Source organism: Orcinus orca, chromosome 18 (assembly GCF_937001465.1).
Source record: "Orcinus orca chromosome 18, mOrcOrc1.1, whole genome shotgun sequence".
In the NCBI taxonomy this organism is placed as follows: domain Eukaryota; kingdom Metazoa; phylum Chordata; class Mammalia; order Artiodactyla; family Delphinidae; genus Orcinus; species Orcinus orca.
The window spans coordinates 69,698,108-69,720,611 of record NC_064576.1 but is presented as its reverse complement, the minus strand read 5'-3'; the positions used below and the strand labels follow the sequence as shown (position 1 = coordinate 69,720,611).

Genomic DNA, 22,504 nt, shown 5'->3' with positions numbered 1-22,504 from the left:
AATTCATTTACAAAATCACAGCTTACAATCTAGCTTGACATGTCTGCATCATAATTTAATCTTTCTCCGATTTCCTGCTTCTGAAGAAGTTTTGTTTAGGTGATTCAGAGTGTCTTACAAATAAATATAAAACATTTACAAAATGGTTCCTTGGACTTTGTTTTTTTTTTTCTTTGACTTTTTTATCCTCACCCAAAGACATCAAATAAATTTCCTTTTTCTCCTTATCTAGCATAAAGCTTGAATCATCCTACATAAACTACAAAGAATTTGTATTGTTTTTCTTTGTGCTATTTTTCACAACTGCACAAATGTACTGGAATGCATCAATATTCTGTTTTTAAAATGTAAACAAAAACAGGAATTTTAAACATTTCGGCACATGATAAAACATCATCAGTTCTCATTCCATTAATTCAGATATTGCTCATTTCAAACTCCTTAAAGAAACCAAAAAAAGTTTCTCTTTGTCAATAATGGTATTAACACAGCACAGTTCTTAAAACACACTCAAAATTCCCTTCCTTGGGTTATCTCATTTGCTTCTCACAATAATTCCAGAAAAATAAGTATTACTCATTATTATTAACAGCAAAACCTGTCCAAGGTCACAAAGTGAAATAACTGAGTCAAAGCCCAAGTCTTCAACCTATGAATTCAACTCCTCCTGAATAGCTGACTTAAAAGGGAAGGCCAGCACAGTTCTCAAATAGCATTTGCTTTCATCACCGTCCTTTTACATGGTGAAACTATATTTAAAGCTCTTAGCAGAATCTTAACATAAATATATATGCCAATTCTCCTTTCCTCTATCAGAAAACATCTTTTAAAATATTTACCATCAGATGCCATTTTCAAGTATAACAAATTAAAGATTTTTTACTAGAACATAAAAGCATTTGCCACTGATTACAACTATCATTTATGATTTTTAAGTAATAAATTACCAAGTATTCACTTGGTATCCTTTACTTACCGAGACAATGTTGTTTTCCCAGAACCAGGCAAACCTCTTAAAAGAATAAGTAACTTCTGCAATTTATTTAACTTTTCCTCTTGAAAATGCTGGTTCATAAACCTGTCAGTTCGATTATGCTTGTCCACAGAAGGAGCTTTCCAGCATCCTTCACTGGTTTCACAGAAACCATTATTCGCATATTCATCTTGCACAGTGTAGCCATTTCTAGAGGGATGGTCACTACTGGTAATGTCACTACAGTCAGTATATCCATTGTTCTGATCAAAAGTCAAACAATTCCAGTTAACATGACAACTATTTACGTAATATCCATTTTGCATCTGAAAGCCATCTTGGGCATGGAAAATATTTGGTGATGGATTTGGTGGAACGTTGAATCTTTGAATATTTAAGTGATAGTTAAAACTGGAAAGATGAGGGTCTTGTGGTACTAAAAAAGAATGCACTGATTGCCACTCAGGCCTGAAGGAAGCAAATGAACTGTCACAAAAGGTAGGTATTACTTGTCGATTATAAGGATATTTACCTGGCTCATTCCCCACACACTGCTGATAACCCCAATATGACTGAAGGGCACTGGTAAGATCTCTTCTCTTTTCTTCTTCAGATTTTAACAGATTATTATGGCCCTGATAATACGGAATGAGTTGTTCCTCAGAGGGTTCACGTTCCTTACAACTGCTTTCTGAATCACCTTTTTCATTTTCAAGCTCTTCAATTTCTTTGTAAAACTGGAATAATTCATTGTCAATCTCTGATTTTTTATAATTAAATTTCTGTTTCTCTTTTCGTTCTCCTTTCCCACCTATACCACTGATAGTGTCTGCTCGATTCCTCCTTTCATTACATTTCTTTTTCTCAGGGGGTTTGTAAATGGGTCCTATAAATGCTTTACTTGTGCTATATATCTCATCATCTGTGGATACCAGTGGAGGACGTGTATCCTGTAAAACTTGTGAATCAACAGAATTAATAACATCTCGTCTATTACCAAGCATCTCATCATGCACAGGTTTCAGCAAACTTCTAGTTTCGGTTTTGTCCTCCTGAGGATAACTACGTCCTCTGACATCAGTGATGGTCACAGGGACCCAATCATTTCCAGTTTTCTTTTGCTTTCTGTGAAAATTAGCATTACCATGATGGGGGAAAACATATGCCTCTTCAGTAGACTTCAATTTCTTATAGCGTGGTTCACTTATTAGTTCTTCCCCATGTCCCATGGATTTAGCTTCAATTTCACCATAAGGCATCTGAGGAGCAAATAAATCACAGAATTAACAGCTAATATTAAAAAAAACTAAACAAAAGTTTCCTCAGAAACAACAGGAAATAAACTTAATTTGATATAAGCATTTAATAACATTTTCCCAAAATGCAAAAATTATAAAATTGTAACTTTATAGCCACTTACTATTGGTATGACGTTATGATTTAAAGGAGGGGTCTCATTGAAGGTAAACAAACATCCTTTTTTAAAAAAAGATGTATCTCATCTTTAAATCTAAATGATGTATTTCTGAATTTAGAGGATGTAAGCAAGAATTTAAGCAAGCTCAGAAAGCTGAATCAGTAATATATATTTTGATGATATAGACATACAGCTGTGTATTAAAAGGGAGAGTAAGGACTTCCCTGGTGGCGCAGTGGTTAAGAATCCACCTGCCAATGCAGGGGACACGGGTTCGAACCCTGGTCCGGGAAGATCCCACATGCCGCGGAGCAACGAAGCCCCTGCGCCATAAGCCCCTGCGCCACAACTACTGAAGCCCGTGCGCCTAGAGCCCGTGCTCCGCAACAAGAGAAGCCACCGCAATGAGAAGCCCGCGCACCGCAACGAAGAGTAGCCCCCACTCGCCACAACTAGAGAAAGCCCTAGCGCAGCAACAAAGACCCAACGCAGCCAAACATAATTTATAATAAAAAATAAATTCAAAAAATAAAAGGGAGAGTAAGTCTGCCAACCAAAGTGACACATGTCCAAACTGGTTGTGATAAATTGCATCATAAACGTCTTCCTGTTTAAAATCACTAGGTCCTTAGCAAACCTCAGACAACCACATCTCATTAGCAATCAAATGTCAAATTAACTTCAATGTCAGTCTTTATGGGCCCTACTCTTACGAGTAGTGTAAATGTGGTTTCCAAGTGGGTATTACGTTAATTTTAAAGAAAAAAATAATAACTTCAGTTGTACTGCGAATGAGGAAATATGTCCTATTATGTTTAAAAACTAAATCTGGCAACTCCCCAAACCAAAGCCCTCATCTTTTCCAGATGGTTTGTCTATCTCGACGATAAATTCTGCTTCCCTTGAAATTTTTGGGGCGACCCTCAAGAGTACAATTCAAAAGCCTCTGTTAGTCAATACTTCATTCCGCCCGCTCTCTGGTCTCCCCTTCTCGAACACGAGAGCAAAAGGAAAGGGCAAAGCGACGAACCAGAACGACACAGGTAGGCCCTAGAGAGGCTGAAAGAAGATACACCTGTAGAGAACGCCGTCCTCCCGGAAACAGCCCCGTCCCAGGCCGCCTCTCACCTTCTCATTTCCTCATTAGAAACGGCAGAAAAGTCCCAAGGAAGAGAAAGGAGGTTGCATTAAGAGAGAGAGGCCTATACACGACCTGAACCCTAAGGCCTCCTGACCTCCAAAGAGGGTAGCCCGGGCAAAAGCGCGTCACCCAATTTCTCTATCTCAACGGAGACACGTTCAGGTTCTGTCTAGGAATTCCAAAGAGCTCCGAGGCCGAAAGGTTTACTCCCGGCTTCTACGTTTACGGCTAAACGAAAAGGTTCAGGTAAGCGCAGGGGAGAACCTAAGTCGCTAATGGAAGAAGGAAGAAACCGGAAAACGTCAACACCACAACCCCACCTCACCGAAAATGGGATGTCTACTCACCTTATAACACAGTTCTGCATTGACCTTTACCTCTCAATAAAGAAGGTGAAAGAAGCACGGAGACACGACCCAAAGCAGAGACCGGGAGGGACTAAAAGCCCGAGCCTCACGAGCGGAGCTACAAGCCTGCCCTCCGTACGCAAGATGGCGGCCACCTCACGGTTGCCCCGGCAGGAATTACGGATTCTCGCCAGGCATTGTGGGAATTGAAGTCCGGCGTTCACACCCGGCCTGGAAACTTCAGCCTCTCCCAGAATCCATTGCTTGACACAAGCGCTAAGGAGCACGAACGTAGACCGGAACTAGTTCTTAGGTTGGCGCCGGGAGGTTGTTTAGAAATAGCAACTTCGGCTAAGAAAGGTGGCGACCTGCTCTTTAGGGCCACCCCTGAAGGAAGAGAGACTGTGAGTGCCTGGCTCCGCAAGTAGAGACATAAGCTGCTCTCAGTGCATGTTTTAAAGTCTTTTTAAAGGGCAGTTAACATTTGGTCTCGTCAACTAGGGTTGCCGACGTTTCTGTGAAATGCTAGTCAGTAATTGCAGGCTCAGGTTTTTCTATCGAAGAAGAGAATCGCTGCAGCAGAGCCTTGATAACAGAGAAGAGTACTTATGAGAAAAATCACTTCTTGACACAGCTGTCTTTTGTTTAAGAAAGTAAAGACCGTTTACTGAGCTTTCCCATTAAAAAAGTCGATTTGTGAAAAGCGCTTCTATAGAACAGCGATTGGTAAAAATAAGTGCTTTGTGTTTGTTAAATGACAAATAACTATAAACCGAACAACTGGCAATCCTCAGTTGAGGGTCCCTTCGCCTCTTCCCACCACCTTCCCACTCTCTCTAGACCCGCTCTTTCACATGCGTTCTTTCCTGTCCCTGAAAGGGAAACTGCTAATCTTTTCATACGTATTTAAATAAACCGGTTGCGATAGCGTTTTAATTTATAAATATAATAGTTAAAACCACAGTCTGGAATATTTACATTTGATTACTTAACAGCCTTACGACCAAGAGGGCTCACCAAAAGCAATCCATCCCCTTACAGTGAAAGACTCGTCCTCAAATACAATTTCTCTCATCGACCTTTATTTGATCTTTCCTTGTGATTAGATTCAAATTATGCATCATCGGTGGAAACAACCACATAAGTGAAATTGTGTCCTTCCTCGGGATATTACATCCGGAGGCACAGGATGTCTGTCTTGTCCATTATAAGGTGATATTGATTTTTATCACCGGATCAAGGTGTTGTCCAGTTTCTCTGCTGTTTGTTTTCCCCCTTGCAACTCATAAGCAATCTGTGAAAAGATACTTTGAGACCAAGCTGTCTTGTTCCCAATCAAACTCTAAGGTTTTGCCTCCATTGATGATCCTTACTGCAATTGATCTTTGCAATGATAGTTACAAAATGTTGATTTTCCCCCCCTAGCTCCTTCAAGCCCTCCCCATTTATTAGTCCTGATGCTACTATAAAGTAAAGCCCTCCTTACTTATTTACTATCAGTATGAATTTATGAATTCTTTTTTGTTCAAGGCGTTATAATCCATTGCTGTTCTCATTTATTTGTTTGTTTATTAATAGACTATTTTCAGGACAGTTTTAGGTTCAGAGAAAAATTGAGTAGATAGTACAGAGTTCCCATGTATCCCCCTCACCCCACATACAGTTTCCCCTATTATTAACCTCTTACAGTATTATGGTACATTGTTACAATTAATGAACCAATATTGATACAGTAATATTATGTACAGTCCATAGTTTTTCAGATTTCCTTACTTTTTACCTAATGTCCTTTCTGTTCCAGGATTCCATCCAGGATACAATATTATATGGAGTTGTCATTTCTCCTTAGGCTCCTCTTGGCTGTGATAGTTCCTCAGACTCTGCTTGGTTTTGATGACTTTGGCAATTTTGAGGAAAACTGGTCAGGTACCATGTGGGATGCTCTTCTGTTGGAATTTATATATGCTTTTCTCATGATTAGACTGGGGTTATGGGTTTTTGAGGGGAAGACCGCAGAGGTAAAGTGTCATTTTCATCACATTGTAACAAGTGTACATACTACCAACATAATTTATGATTGTTTATGTTGCATTTGATCATTGAAGTCGTGTTTATCAGGTTTTTCCACTGTAAAGTTACTCTTCCCCCCCGCCCCCCTTCCATTCTGTACTCCTTGGAAGGAAGTCGCTGTGCCCAGCACACATTTCTGTAGTGCTCTCCCTTCATTAGGGTATTTACATAATTCGTTTGGAATTCTTCTGCATGGGAGATTTGCCTCTCTCTCCCACCCTTATTTATTTTGATGCTCAAATTATCTGAGATTTGGCTAGCTTCAGGTTGGCTCCTTTTGACCTACACATTGAACACTTCCTTATCTTGTGGCACAACAAGATTTTCCAGGCTTGTCCTGTACATTCATTACTCCTACCCTAGAATCAACAATTTCTCCAAAAGTCTTGGTATCTTTTGTTTTTTTCTTGGAGAATGGTACTTAGAAGCTAAGACCTTGGCACTAAGAGTGCTTATTGATAGTGGGGTATTATTGCTTTCAGGTCATCTCAGTAGACAGAGGTGAGGCAGAAGGGAATAGATTTTTTTTTTCATTTAAGAAATCATGAATGTTGATACTTACAATTCCAATCGAATTCCACAGTGTTCTTTGTTGCCTTCCCCATTTCATATTTGTGTCTGCCTTCTTCAGCAGTGAGAACCTTGTTTCCTCACAGCACGTTTACTTATTTGCCTAATCCTGCATAAAATAGTTTCAGAATTGCTACATTCACATAATTACCCATAAAACAGTTTCAGAATTTATACATTCACATAATTACATAAGCAAGTCTACTAAAAAGGTAGTTTTTCTTCCCCAGACTGAGGGTTGAAAATCGAAGTACTAGGTGCAAAAATGACTTGGATTACTTCTCTCGCCCTACCCTATCCCTCTTCAGTGGTTTTAAGTTAGTCATTTGAAATATACACTTGAGTTCATTTGTTTCTATTTCCAGTTTTAGTTTATTTTTCCTTCCATTATTGATAATTCCATTTTACTTTTGGAATATGTAGAATAATATGCTTGCCAAAGTATAAACCATACGAAAAGATATATTCAGAGGAATATCACTCTCCTCCCTCTCTTTTTTTTAAAATTGATTTATTTTTTATTTATTTATGTTTGGCTGCAGTAGGTCTTCGTTGCAGCGCAGACTTTCTCTAGTTGTGGCGCAGGCTTTCTCTAGTTGCGGCGAGCGGGTGCTGCTGTTTGTTGCGGAGCACAGACTCTAGGCGGGCAGGCTCAGTAGTCGTGGCATGCAGGCTCTAGAGCGCAGGCCCAGTAGCTGTGGCCCACAGGCTTAGTTGCTCCGCGGCATGTGGGATCTTCCCAGACCAGGGATCAAACCCGTGTCCCCTGCATTAGAAGGTGGATTCTCAAACACTGCACCACCAGGGAAGTCCCTCTTCCCTATCTCTTGAACACTTTTTCCTGCCACCTTTTTTTATGTATACAATTTTATTGTTTCTGATGTATCCTTCCTATGTTTCTTTTTGCAAAAATAAGTAGATATATATGTTTTCTTACTCCTCTTTTCTTCCTCCAAAGTGAACATACCACATATGCTGTTTTGCATTTTGGTTTTTTCAGTTAATAATATCTTCTGGAGATCACTTTGCATCAACTTATTGAGATCTTCTTCATTCTTTTTTTACAGCTGAATAGTACTCCATGGTGTGGATGTACCATAGTTTATTCACTTAAAATCTGATGCTTGGATGTTTAGGTAGCAACCAATATTATGCAATCATAAATAATGCTACAATAAATAACCTTCTGTTTTTATATTTTAGGAGGTCTATCTTTAAAGATAGGATTGCTAGGTCAAAGGGTAAATCCATATGTACTACATATTGTCAAATTGTCTTCCACAGAGGTTGTATCATTTTGCATTCCCACCAGCAATATATGATAGTGTCAGTTTACCTGAACTGTTGCCAATGTAATGAATGAGAAATGGTATGTCAGTGTAGTTTTAATGTATACTTCTCTTAATTTGAGTGGGGACAATTTTTGTATCTTTTTTGTGGATTGTCTGTCATTGGCCCATGTTCTATTGGAATTTTTAAATCTTTTTTTTTACTCAATTAAAAAATGTCTTTATAATTAGGGATATTAGCCCTATATCTGGCATATTTCTTGCAATATTTTCTCCTGATTTATGTCTTTTTTTTTACTGTGCTTGGGGTTTTTTTTCCATGTAAAAGTTTTTTATTTTTATGGGGGTAAAACTCATCATTCCTTTATTGCACATGGACTTTAAGTCATAGCCACAAAGCATAACACAGGGTAAAGAGGAACTCATTCAAACTTTCTGCTAGATCTCTGATCAATTTGGAGTTTATACATATATATGGTATAAGAAATTAATTTCCATTTTTTTCTCCAACATGATTTATTAAACAGTCCATCTTTGCTCCAGTGGTTTGCAATATCACTTTTATAGTATATTAAATGTACACATGAGCCTAGGTTTTCTATTTTATTCAATTGGTCTTTCTGTCTATTCACATACCAGTACTACACTATTTAAATTGTATCTTGCTATGCTTATCCACCCCCTCTCAAATAGCTCTTTTTAGTAGTATCCTAGATATTCTTAAGTGTCTGTTTTTTCATGTAAACTTTAGTATCAACTTACCTAGCTCTAAAAAAACTTTTGGGTATTTTTAAAACTGGGATTGCACTATATTCATAAATTAACTTAAAGGAGAACTGATATATAGGTAATGTTGACACATCATAACTGAGAAAGGATATCTTTCAATTTGTTCAAATCAAGTTTTGTGTCAGGAATATTTTATAGTTTCCTTCACATAGGTTTTGAACATTTATTGTTAAATTTATTTCTAAGTATTTTTATCTTTTTTATTACAATTATCAATGAGATTTTTCTCTTTCATGAGCTCTTCTAACTGGTTATTATTTGTATAAGTTAAGGCTGTTGTTTTGCATATTAATTTAGTATCCTGCTATCTTACTGAATTATTTTGTTATTTTAGTTTTAGCATTGATTGTCTAGAATTTAACAAGTGTACTATCATGTCATTTGCAAAGAGAGGTCATTTTTTTCTTTTTCTTTTTCAACTCTTATACCTTTAATTGATTTCTCTTGCCTAACTGCACTGACTAATACTTTCAGCACAATATAGTTATGCAGATAGTGATAATCCTTGTCTTCTTCCTGACTTTAGTGGAAATGTCTTAGTGTTTCTCCATTAAATAAGATTCTGGCTTTAGGATATATATATATATATATATATATACACATATATATATATATACATACATACACACACATATGTCCTAATACATATATACCTTAGATTAATATATATTCTCATATGTATTTTCTAATATATATATAGTCTAATATATATCCATATATTCATATGAGATAAATATATATACATATTCATATTAGATGTTAGTATATATACACACATAGGCATACACTGGAGATATTATGGATATGGTTCTAGACCACTGCAGTAAAGTGAATATCACAATAAAGCAAGTCTCACAAATTTTTTAGTTTCCCACTGCATATAAAAGTTCTGTTTAGGGTTTCCCTGGTGGCGCAGTGGTTAAGAATCCACCTGCCAATGCAGGGGACACGGGTTTAAGCCCTGGTCCAGGAAGATCCCACATGCTGTGGAGCAACTAAGCCTGCCACAACTACTGAAGCCCATGTGCCTAGAGCCCACGCTCCGCAACAAAGAGAAGCCCCTGCAATAAGAAGCCCCTGCACCGCAGCGAAGAGTAGCCCATGCTCGCCACAACTACAGAATGCCTGCACACGCAACGAAGACCCAACACAGACAAAAATTAATTAATTAATTAATTAAAAGAAAAAAAAAGAATCTGCCTGCCAATGCAGGGGACACGGGTTCGAGCCCTGGTCTGGGAAGATCCCACGTGCCACGGAGCAACTAAGCCTGTGCGCCACAACTACTGAGTCTGTGCTCTAGAGCCCGCGAGCCACAGCTACTGAGCCTGCGTGCCACAACTACTGAAGCCCGAATGCATAGAATCCATGCTCCAAAACAAGAGAAGCCACCACAATGAGAAGCCCGCACACCGCAACGAAGAGTATCCCCCGCTCGCCGCAACTAGAGAAAGCCTGCGCGCGGCAACGAAGACCCAATACAGCCAAAAATAAATAAATAAAAATAAATAAATTTATTTTTAAAAAGTTATGTTTATACTATAATGCCATCTATTGTGCACAACAGCATATGTTTAAAAACTAATGTACATACCTTATTTTAAAAAATGCTTTATTGCTAAAAAATGCTAACCATCATGTGAGCCTTTAGTGAGTAGTAATCTTTTTACCGGTGGAGTGGATTCTTGTCTCACTGTTGATGGCTGCTGACTGATCAGGTTTATAGTTGCTGAAGGTTGGAGCTGCTGTGGCAATTTCTTAAAGTAAGACAACAATGAAGTTTGCCACAGGGATTGGCCCTTCCTTTCACAAACAATTTTTCTGTAATCATTTGATAGCATTTTACCCATAGCAGAACTTTTTACAAAATTTTTACAATCCTCGCAAACCCTACCACAGCTTTATCAACTAAATTTATGTGAAGATTCAACAATCTTCACGTCTTCACCAGGAGTAGATTCCATCTCAAGAAATCACTTTCTTTGCTCATCCATAAGAAGTAAGTCCTCATCATTTCAAGTTTTATCAAGAGATTGTAGCAATTCAGTCACATCTTCAGGCTCCATTTCTAGTTTTAGTTCCCTTGCTATTTCCACCACATCTGCAGTTACTTCCTCCACTGAAGTCTTGAAATCATCCATGAGGGGATGGAATCATCTTCCTCCAAACACCTGTTAATGTTATTATTTTGACCTCTTCCAGTGAATCGTGAATGTTATGATACATAGAATGATGAATCTTTTCCAGAAGGTTTTCCATTTACTTTACTCGGATCCATCAGAGTAATCACTGTCTACAGCAGCTGTAGCCTTACAAAATGAATTTTTTAAATAATAAGACTTGAAAGTCAAAATCACTCCTTCATTCACGGGATGCAGAATGGATGTTGTGTTAGCAGGCAAAAACAATCTCGTGTACATCTCCATCAGAGCACTTGGGTGACCAGGTGCATTGTCAATGAGCAGTAATATTTTCAAAGTAACCTTTTTTTCTGAGCAGCAAGTCTCAGCAGTAGGCTTAAAATATTGATTAAACCATGTTGTCAGCAGATGTGTTGTCATTCAGGCTTTTTTTGGTTCCATTTATAGAGCATAGGTAGAGTCGATTTAGCATAATTCTTAAGGGGTAGGATTTTTGGAATGGCAAATGAACATTGGCTTCAATTTAAAGTCACCAAGCTGCATTAGTCCCTAACAAAGTTAGCCTGTCCTTTGAAGCTTTGAAGCCAGGCATTAACTTCTCCTCTCTAGCTGTGAAAGTCCTGGATGGCATCTTCTAGTATAAGGCTGTTTCATGTACATTGAAAATCTGTTGTTTAGATGAATGATCTTAGCTAGATCGTCTAGATAACTTTCTGTAACTTACACATCACCATTTACTGCTTCACCTTGCTCTCTTTTGTTACGGAGACGGCTTCTTTCCTTAAACCTCCTGAACCAACCTCTGCTTGCTTCAAACTTTTCTTCTGTGGCTTCCTCACCTCTCTCAGCCCTCAGAGAATTGAAGAGTTAGGGCCTTGCTCTGGAGTAGGCTTTGGCTTAAGGGAATGCTGTGGCTGGTTTGATCTTCTATCCAGACCACTAAAACTTTCTCGGTATCAGCAATTAAGGATGTTTCACTTTCTTATCATTTGTGTGTTTACTGGAGTAGCACTTTTAATTTCCTTCCATGCTTTGCCTGTGCGTTCACAACTTGGCTAACTGTCTCAAGAGGCCTAGCTTTTGGCCTATCCTGGCTTTCTTTCTTTCTTTTTTAAAGATTTATTTATTATTTATTTATTCATTTTTTTAATTTCGGTTGCATCGGGTCTTAGTTGTGGCAGGTGATATCCTTGTTGAGGCATGCGGGATCTTTCGTTGTGGTGCACAGGCTTTTCTCTAGTTGTGGTGTGCAGGTTTTCTCTTCTCTAGTTGTGGTGCGCAGGCTCCAGGGCACGTGGGCTCTGTAGTTGGTGGCACGCGGGCTCTGTAGTTGGTGGCACGCAGCCTCTCTAGTTGAGGCGCATGAGCTCAGTACCCGCGTACCCTGCATTGCAAGGCAGATTCTTTACCACTGGACTGCCAGGGAAGTCCCCAGGCTTTCTTTTTTTAATTTTTTAAAAATTAAAAAAGTGTTTTTAAAATTGAAGTATAGTTGATTTACAGTGCTGTGCCACTCTCTGCTGTACAGCAGAGTGACTCAGTTATACACATAGAGACATTCTTTCTGGCCTTCCCAGCTTTCAACATGCCTTCCTCGCTAAGCTTAATCATTTCTAGCTTTAGATTTAAAGTGAGAGACGTGCGACTCTTCCTTTCACTTGAACTCTTAGAGGCCACTGCAGGGTTGTTAACTGGCCTAATTTCAATATTGTTGTGTCTCAGGGAATAGGGCGGCCGTAGGAGAGGGGGCAGGTGGAGGAGCAGCCTGTTGGTGGAGCAGTCAGGACAGGCACAACATTTATCGATTAAGTTCGCCATCTTATATGGGTGCAGTTTACCTATTTTGTAAATTCAGTGAAGCCCCAACTTTGTCATTTAAATGTGCCAACACAACTTGCATGAAGAGTTCATTGAAAACAACAATGATAGAGGTAAATTGTTACTTTATAGATGAAAGATAATAGGAATCCTCCGAATTAGTGGCTGAACACAAACTTTTTCAGAATAAAACTTTATACCAGTTCAAAGGATACCCTGCTAATACAAGGGTGAGGATTGTTTCTATATTTCAACACACCTATCTCTCTCTATATTTACATATACATCTTAAACACCACTAATTTCATCAACAAAAATCCATTTCTAGCATCAAGTATGCTAATTCGCAAAACTCTGGCATTGATCAGAGGTGAATAGAGCTAAAGTGGATATAGGAGTCATCTCTAGAATGTAACCATTTTATTAAATTTTAGCTAACCATCTCTAAAATATATATTCCTGAATAGGGTACAGAGCACCCTTATGGTATAGATTTAAACTAGCACACACACAATGATATCACATTATTTATGCTGAAGTATTTGAAAATAAACTATAGATAATTTACAGCAGGTCACAAGCCAAGCCCCACGTTCATTTATCCTGCCTGTCTGACTTGTACTGCCCTGCTCCCAAAATGATGACACTAGGAGGCATTTTGTAAATAAGAAAATAATATATTTGTTTCTTATGGTGATTAGTGCACTTGTCCCTGAATGTAGCAGTATGAGTAGATCCTAAACAGAGAAGCAAGGGAGAAAGTTTTTCCCTAGCAGGAGTGATAGCAAGGAAGGTGGTAAGGACACAGGTAATGAGGCCAAGGCAGGGGCCAGCTAGTTTCTCCAGTTGGGCCAGGCCTTGGTCTGCCCACCATTACGTCTTCTAACCAGTACGGTCTCCGGCAGTGGTTGTTATTATCCCCACTTTCCATCAGTCTTCACAGAAAAAACAAAACTTACAATGGATATGGCATTCCAGACTTCACACAAATAAAATGATACTAAAAATTGGAAGAAGAAATAAGCAGTTATTTTCAATGAACCTTAAGGAAGCTTCTCTTAAAATAAAACTATCTTGCTACAAAGCCACATGAGTTTTTATCCTATTCATAAAGAAAATCTGCATTTGGTAATTTTTATATCTAGAACAAGAAATTTCAGGGTTTTGGGTGAAAGAATTAACTTGTGCAGTAAAATACTTTATAGTTTTATTTCATGGAATGTAATTAATTCCCACAATTTTTATTGATTCTCTACATGAAGCCTTTTATGCTAGTAATTGAGTTGCAGAAATAACATCTTTCTTGACTGTTTAGTGCCAGAGTCATTGGAAATTATACCTTGTAGGCAATCTTTCAGAAGAACTAGTCAATATATTTGCTTTTTAAAAAATATGCAGCTTCAATAAAACCTCGTATGTGACTTTTATGGTTTCACTAATTTCCCATCAGTGATATGATCTATTGATTTTTCCATTATAAATGTTTGTAGTTATCATGCAGAAAAACTTATTTTAAAAAACGATGACATTTCATTGCATAAAGATGATTTTTTTTAGAACCTAGAAATGCAGAAGCTGAATTTATTTTTAGCTCAATCATTGTCTAAGATTCCGAGAGGAGAGTGATTGATGGATGTTTCAGTAGTGTTTTTCCTATTTAAAGTTTTTCCATCTTATTAAAGTGATTTTTATCACAAAAATGTGGAAATATAGAAAGGATAGAGAAGTTACATTGCTTGGAGCCACCCATAGACGCCAGCTCTGACTAGATTAAGCAGAAGGGAATTTATGGGAACGATATCAGATATCAGATGACAGTCTACGGGCAATGTCTTTTGCCTGGTTGTGTCAGGACCTGTTTCCACCCTTATGCTTGTGAAGAATCTGGTGAAGTGTTCTAGAAAGCAGCACCAAGCCTACATACTGTTACCTCCTCAGCACATCCGCATCTCTGCATCCACCAGAGTCTTCCCCCAGCCCATCCCACAGTGCTGGACCATTTTATAATCCTTTAACACCAAGTGATGTTTTCTTGTGACAGATTTGATTTTCATGTAAAAGTGTTCTTGCTGCCTCCTTTACTCCATGTTTATTATTCATACACTATAACCCGAGAACCTTCCTTTTATAATAATTTAAACATCCTAGTAAATAGTCAAGCTTTTAGTAAACTTGTTACAGATCGCATATTACCTAAAATTCATAGTGCCTAGCAGTCTTATGTGCATTTGCCCAGATGTATTACTATGGAGATTTTTAGTACTGTGGCAATAAATAGTACTTTATTTCAAAACCCTCAGCTTTTGTACAGTGATCTTCATTCATAAATGATAGGTTCTCAACCCAGAGAGCTTAAAAATAACCAACATAGTGCTTACTCTGTCCCAGATACTATTCTAAATACATTACTTAATTGATTCATTGAATCTTTTGAGCAGTCCTATGAAGTAGATGCTATTATTTTTACAAACCAAGGAACTGAGCTTCTGAAGGGTTTTGTAGCTATAACTTGCTCAAGGTCATAGAGCTAGTAAGAGGTAGAGCCAGAATTTGAAACTGTGCAACCTGCCTTCAGGGTCCACATAACTATGTTGGCTCTAAACTTAAAGCAGAAGTATGTCTTGTAGATAATATGTAAACTTAACTTTAGGAGGATTTCAGTGTGTTCACGTAAAAATTATTATAAAATTTTTGTTTGATCACTATAAAACAATGCTGTAAAATGTTCTTGAGCTTGCAAAAAATGTACATAATATACATTCACTGTAACAGGACAAAAATACAGAGCTATATAAAAGAAAAGCTAATCATTCCCCACCAGCCCTCATTCCACCTGAATCCTCTGAGGTAACCAATGTTAACGTCGTGCGATGTCTCCTTCCACATCATTCACTGTGTTTGTACAAATATATACACACATATATGGGATTTCCTCCTTGCTTCTTCTTTTCTTTCTGCTCCTTTTCACAAAATGGGATCATCCCATACACATGCTCTTGCAGCTGGCTTTTTTCCAGTCCTTTGGTGGGAAACATTTCACTTTGGTAGTATACCAGTTGCTCTCTGGAAATTCCCTCTTCTGATACCTGTGTTGGGCAGAAGGACCTGTGGAGAGAAATGAATCCTGCCCACCTAACAGTCTAGGTCTGCGAGTGGAAATAGGACAGGGCTGAGATAATCCTGTGGCCATTGCAGAAGGGACACTGTAACGGCACACATCGAGGGACGTCACTGTGGCGCTGTGTAACTGAAACCTCCGGAGTGGTCCCTTTGGTAATTCTGTTTCCCTTATAATTATTAATAGGAAAATCCATAAAACGAAAGGCACTTTTGTATTTGTCTGGGAGGAAGGGGGAACTGGGGTGTCTCCCTTTCTGATGCTGAGGGATAGAGTGGGACGGTTGGCACTGGCTGACACTACTGTCCTTGGCAGGGCCCAAAGGGAGCCTGGGACAGACCAGTGGCAGTCAAGCAGTCAGAGATTTAACTGCAGAAGCAGAAAGCTCATGGGCAGGACTGGTTACATAGTTTGTGGGGCCCAGTACAAAATGAAAATGCAGGGCCCCTTGTTAAAGAATTATTAAGCATTTCAAGGTGGTGACAACAGAGCATTAAATCAAGTGCCGGCCCTTCTGAGCACAGGTCTCTGTGCTGGCCCCATGTCCATGAAGCCAGCCCTGTTTATGGGGTCCAACAGTGAGAGGAAGGAAACTTTCATTAGCTTGCCTTTTGGTCAAATAATAATACTTTATTTTTCATTTTCACTGAAGATTATTTTTTTCTTGCTGTTAAAATTCTCATTCTAATGACACTGAAGGGAAGATGTGAAATTTTTACTCTTAAGTGTAATTTATAACACATGCATGAAGGTAAAGGCCCCTCTGAAGCATTATGTCTTATCGCCGGAGGTTGGAGGGCACTACGCTCTGTGAACATCATGTACGGTGAAACATCAGAAGAGAGATCGTGCCATTGATTTGAGTACAGTGAAATCCCAAGATTTCCAAGATTGGGCAACCTCCTTGGTTCCCTTATTCAGAAAAGTTAATGGAGGACCAGAACAAATTAGAAGCAGAAAAATGTTGTCTATCATCTCTGCTGGCACTTTTACATGAAATTATTTTCAAGTTTAATCCCATTTTTTTTCGTCTAATTTCTTTCAAAGAATTTTCTTTCTATCCAAGAACCTGAAAATACCTATTTCTTCTGTTACTAGATCTCCCGGTCACTATCACTTTTTTATTGTGGTAAAATAAAATGGTAATTCTGATCATTTTGTCATTTATAAGTACAAGTTAGCTAACCCATCACTTTTTAAGCCTTGGGATCTCTTTCTGGGGGAATAAGCCACAGAATTTTGATTAAGTCTGCCATCCAGGCAATGATAAAATCAATCGTCTGTCTCATGTGGAACAGGTTATGCCTTTGAGAATGGTAAGGCCAAGACAGTCAGGTGAGGCAAAGCAGCTGGTACCATAGAGATGGAGCCTTCTCAAAGCCCTAAAATCCCTACTACTGGGCCCCCCATCCTTCTTTTTATTTTTATTGCGAGCTGACCTGAGCAAATTTAGTAATACCTAACTCTTAGCTTCTTTTTTCATAGGTAACAGTTGTCTTCAATGGTCAGTCGATAAAGGGTTACCTGCTCCCCCATAACCTTGAAAGCAAGTTTCTGTCTCACAGACATTTGCTAACAAATATTTTTGTTTAGACAGTGGTCACAGAAGAATTCATAGAGCTTTTTCTGTAATTTTGTTCTTTGTTCTTTTAGTACTCTGACCACCACCTTGCATGAAAGGTTCCTTTGAAGCAGATACAATAGTGTTTCAGAGGCAAAATTCTGTTGCTCTTTATAGTTGGCATTAGACAACAAGAAATCCTCGTGACCTATGACTGAATACCATCCCAGAGGGTGCAGACTCCAGGTCTCACTTTACTCTCATCGCTAGTTCACGTAAATGTGGGGAGTGTTTCCAAGATACTTGTTTGAATATTTTTAATCCTACCAGTAAGAATCCATTTCTAACATCCTTCATGATATTTACAAGCCACTAACTATGAAAACTCATTTCTCACATTAGTTAGCAAAATAGTATTGATGGAGGTATGAAGAGCCAGCAGGGTGGTGGGAACCACCCTTTTTTTAAAAAAAATTAATTAATTTATTTATTTTTGGCTGTGTTGGGTCTTTGTTGCTGCGTGTGGGCTTTCTGTAGTTGCAGTGAGCGGGGGCTACTCTTCCTTGCGGTGCGCGGGCTTCTCACTGTGGTGGCTTCTCTTGTTGTGGAGCACAGGCTCTAGGCACGCGGGCTTCAGTAGTTGTGGCACTTGGGCTCAGTAGTTGTGGCTCGTGGGCTCTAGAGCACTGTCTCAGTAGTTGTGGTGTGTGGGCTCAGTAGCTGTGGTGCACGAAACCACCCTTTTTGGTGTAAGGCTATTTGACTCCCTCCCCCTTGTCATATGAATGATCAGATTGCTAGCTGCATCTAGAATGTTACTTGAACACATTTATTTCACAGTGTTTATGTGAACTATTTTAAAGCAAATGACAGGCATCATAACAATCTCATAGCCGTGCTTTAAGAAAACATCCTCACTTCTTACTCACATTGAACCCTGCTGTGATCTGGCTTCCACCTCCCACTGTGCCATGAAAACCTTCTCTAATATCTCCTGTAAGCTCTTCATCCCCAGCTCCATGGATTCTGTTTTGTCTTTCTCTCCCTGTGGCATTTGACATCGTTGACCTCGACCTTATTTTTGATACTTTCCCCTGCTCTCTCTGTTCCTTCTTTGCAGACTCCTCTTCCTTCCCACTTGTCCATTATCAGTGATCTTGAAGATTTTGACCTCAGCCTTTGACTTTTCTGTTAGTCCCCATATTCTCTTTGACTGAGCTCCTCCAAGTCTAATGCTTCCCCTAGTTTTCTTCCTTACTGAAAACCCCCAGTATCTTCATCTCTGCCCCTCTTGTGAATGCAGCCAAATATATCTATTCAACACTACCATTTGGAGATCTTCCAGGCAAATCGTATGTGCCATGTACAAAATTGAATTCACCATGATCTATCCTCCATGACAGGGCCCATTCCTCTTGTTAGTTTTGCTACTCAAATTTAATGACACTATATGTACATATATATATTTCCTATTGAGTTTGTTTCTTTGGAGAACCCTGACAAATACATATGTACTGTGATGGAGGGAGTTTAGAGTGTTATGGAAGCCTGTACATGGGACACTTAACTGAGACATGAGGGGTTGGAGAAGGCAATATCTCAACCGAGGTTGTCAAATAGACTTCATCTCAAGGGACCACTGGAATTAGTCGGTAGTGGCTGTTTAGTGTGCTGGTCTTTCAAAGGACTCCAAGCCACATCAATCAAGGCTTAGGAGAAAATATGAGGCTGATCTGGTTAGCAGGCACTGGATCATTAAGGATCTTGTAATGATTCTAAGTGGGACTTTATCCTGAAGGCAGTCAGATATTACTATTGCCAGGAAGTCATTCAGTCAGATTTTCATTTTGGAATTTACTCAATGTAGAGAAAAATGATAAAGTTCTGTTGTGGAAGTTATAAAACATTTCACAAATGAGGAAACATGAAACTCAAAAAGATTGAATGTATTTCCCAAGATCATATAGCTACTAAGCCTGGAGTCCAGTTTCTAACCCAGCTTTGTCTAGTCTGTTGTTCTGCCTATGATTGTTTTTCTAGTACACAAATATTACCACAGTCATCTTTAATATTCCATAGTCATTCACATTCATTCATTTGTGTAATATATATGAAATGCTCTTTGGGTTAACAGTTGAGAATGCGAATATAAATTATGGTTATCTTCAAGGAACTCATGCTCTAGTAATGGATATAAATATATAATTAATAAATAACAAAATACAGGGTAATTAGAGTGAGAATAAAGTTATACTAGGCAGGGATTGTGGAGAGCATAGTTAAAGGACCACCGAACTCTCCCTGGGCATTATGATGGGCTTCTCAGAGAAGGGGGCAGTTGAATTGAGTCTTAAAGAATGTCTGGGAGTTTTTCTGGAGGAGAAAAGCACAAAACATTCAAAGTAGTGAAGGCAAGAGAAAGGACCTTGCATGTAATTCTATATGGCCAGAGCCTCATAGCATAGACCGTGTATTGTATTAGAACAATAAGCCAGGGTAAGAATCACAGAAAACTCGATGAAACATGAAGAGGCGGGCTTCCCTGGTGGTGCAGTGGTTGAGAGTCCGCCTGCCGATGCAGGGGACACGGGTTCGTGCCCCGGTCCGGGAAGATCCCACATGCCGTGGAGTGGCTGGGCCCGCGAGCCACGGCCGCTGAGCCTGCGCGTCCGGAGCCTGTGCTCCGCCATGGGAGAGGCCACAACAGTGAGAGGCCCGCGAGGCCCGCGTACAGCAAAAACAAACAAACAAACAAAAAACATACAGAGGAGTTTGGGCTTTGACCGGTAGGGGAAGGAAGCAGGGAAATGGGCAAAATTAGAATTGCTTTTTTGAACTTTGTGAGGATTTGGTTATAAAGGAGATGGGGCTGGAAAGGGGAGGCTGTTGCATTGATGATGGTAGGAGGTAAAGACATAGAAATGCAGATCTTGGGGAAAATAATTTATATATTTGACTCTCCCCCTGGTGCCTAGCCTCTGACTCACTCTTGTCTCCTTTCCACTGGCAGTCAGTTTATCTCTTTTTTCAGCAACTGATAAGCTGTTTGCTGACTTAAACTTAGTCTCCGCATCCCCAGCATCCCCTCTACTTCAAGCTCTGCATTTTCAAAGGAAATGCCTTTGCAATGCTAGCAGTGCCTTCAGCAGCCTGGTGATGCTCCCAAGTCATAAAAAAGAACTGCAGCGTCTTTGCCAAGGAGTTGAATGAATGAAGACTTTCCATACCATCTTTGAAAGGTTACCAACTCCTGTTCTTTGCCATGTTTACAAAATATTGTAAATAGTGATAACAATATGTCAATCTTAGCTTATTTTAAGAGGTTTCTTATAGAACATAAAATTACTTACCTATAGAATTTAATAATATTTTCAATTTATTAGGTGACTACAACACCCCAAAAATAGTATCTGGGGCTTCACATATAATGTATTATCACAACATCTCTGAAAGATGGCTGATAATATTATTTAGATTTTACAGATGATTAAATCGAGTATTTGAAAGGTTAAGTAACTTGCCCAAAGTTCACAATGTGGGGTTGAGATCTAACTTAGGTTCATGGGATATCAAAATCCACTCTCTTTACACAACACTATCATGCCTTTGTATGTAGATGTGTATGTCCTCATATACTTTAAGTAGGTCTTTTCACTTTGATGTGCTAACTCATCTCTTTTTTTTTTTTTTTTTTTGCGGTACGTGGGCCTCTCACTGTTGTGGCCTCTCCCGTTGCAGAGCACAGGCTCCGGATGTGCAGGCTCAGCGGCATGGCTCACGGGTCCGCCGCTCCGCAGCATGTGGGATCTTCCCGGACCGGGGCACGAACCCGTGTCCCCTGCATCGGCAAGCGGACTCTCAACCACTGCGCCACCAGGGAAGCCCTAACTCATCATTTTCATTAGGCTTCTTTCTAATTTATTTCAGGCTATCTCTAAACATTAGACTTAATTCACTAGCCACTCTTTAATGAAAAGAAATAATATGATCATTTAAAATACTTGTGGTACTTTATAACATTGTACCAAGCAAAAACCCAAACTAACTGGTGTATGAATTAAGATACCCAGTGATGTCATTATCTCTAATTTTGTTTTTATAAAATTGCTTTAATACTGGTATGTGTGCGTGTTGATTTACATGACTAGTAAAGTAAAAATTGGAACAATCTTTCTGGAGGGCAGTTTGGCAATATGTATCAAAAAATTTAAATCTATACATTTAAAAACATATTTTTCTAGACTATTTTAAATATATACAAAAGTGGACAGAAGAGCATAATGAAGTATTGTGTTCATCATCCAACTTCAACAATTAACAACTTGGGGTCAATCTTGTTACATATATACTCCATCCACTTTCCCTGTGTCTGTATTATGTTGAAGCAAATTCTAGATATCATATTATTTCTTTTTTCTAAAGCAAATCATTTGATGTCATTGTTATTTATTTGTAGTTATATTTTTTATATTGAAGTGTAATGTACATACACATGGCCGCTCATCAAATTTTTTAATAAAGATTATTTTTAGAGAAGTTTTAGCTTCACAGCAAAATTGAGAGAAGTTATAGAGATTTCCCATATAATTTTTGCCCTTACACATGCATAGCTTCCCCAGTTATCAGCAACCCCCACCAGAGTGGTGCATTGATTACAATTGATGAGCTTACATTGACACTTGATAATCACCCAAAGTCTGTAGTTTACATTAGGGTTCACTCATGGTGTTGTACACTCTGGATTTGGACAAGTGAATGTTGACATATATCCATTCTTACAGTATTGTAAGAGTATTTTCACTGCCCTAAAAATCCTCTGTGCTCTACCTGTTCCTCCTCCCTACTCACCCCAACCACTGGTAACCACTGATCTTTTCACTGTCACCATAGTTCTGCCTTTTCCAGAATGTCATATAGTTGGAATCATATAGTATGTAGCATTTTCAGAATGGCTTCTTTCACTTAGTAATATGCACTTAAGGTTCCACAGTATCTTTTCATGAGTTGATAGATGGTTTCTTTTTAGCATTGGATAATAATCCATCATCTGGATGTACCACAGTTCATTTATCCATTTAGCTACTGATGGACATCTCGATTGCTTCCTAGTTTTGGCAATTATGAATAAAACTGCTATACATGTTTGTATTCAGGTTTTCACGTGGGCCTAAGTTTTCAGCTCCCTTGGGTAAATCCAAGGAGTGTGATTGCTAGATCATATGGCAAGAATATGTTTAGTCTTGTAAGGGACCTCCAAACTGTCTTCCAAA

At 38.8% G+C, this 22,504-nt stretch overlaps 1 protein-coding gene and 1 long non-coding RNA gene across 12 annotated transcripts in view; one reads left to right on the top strand and one right to left on the bottom strand.

Annotated features, from left to right (window-relative positions):
* Window positions 1–4,034, bottom strand: part of N4BP2L2 (NEDD4 binding protein 2 like 2) — a 62,063-nt gene extending 58,029 nt beyond the window's left edge. For 4 of the 11 annotated variants that reach the window (XR_007473093.1, XM_049701118.1, XM_049701117.1 and 1 more), the window contains exons 1-2: window positions 3,879–4,031; window positions 977–2,232 (exon numbers count right to left, since the gene is read on the bottom strand). Coding sequence is in view for 9 of the 11 variants with exons in the window: in XM_049701118.1 (XP_049557075.1) it covers window positions 977–2,232 (1,256 nt within the window). In the remaining 2 variants the exon portion in view is untranslated. The other 7 variants (XR_004478323.2, XM_033410081.2, XM_004282204.4 and 4 more) reach the window with 4 other exon arrangements.
* Window positions 4,035–4,172: 138 nt separating this feature from the next.
* Window positions 4,173–5,999, top strand: LOC117197616 (uncharacterized). Its single transcript, XR_004478331.2, has 2 exons — window positions 4,173–4,621; window positions 5,680–5,999. It is a non-coding gene; the product is annotated as an uncharacterized LOC117197616 (long non-coding RNA).
* The last annotated feature ends 16,505 nt before the right edge of the window (window positions 6,000–22,504 follow it).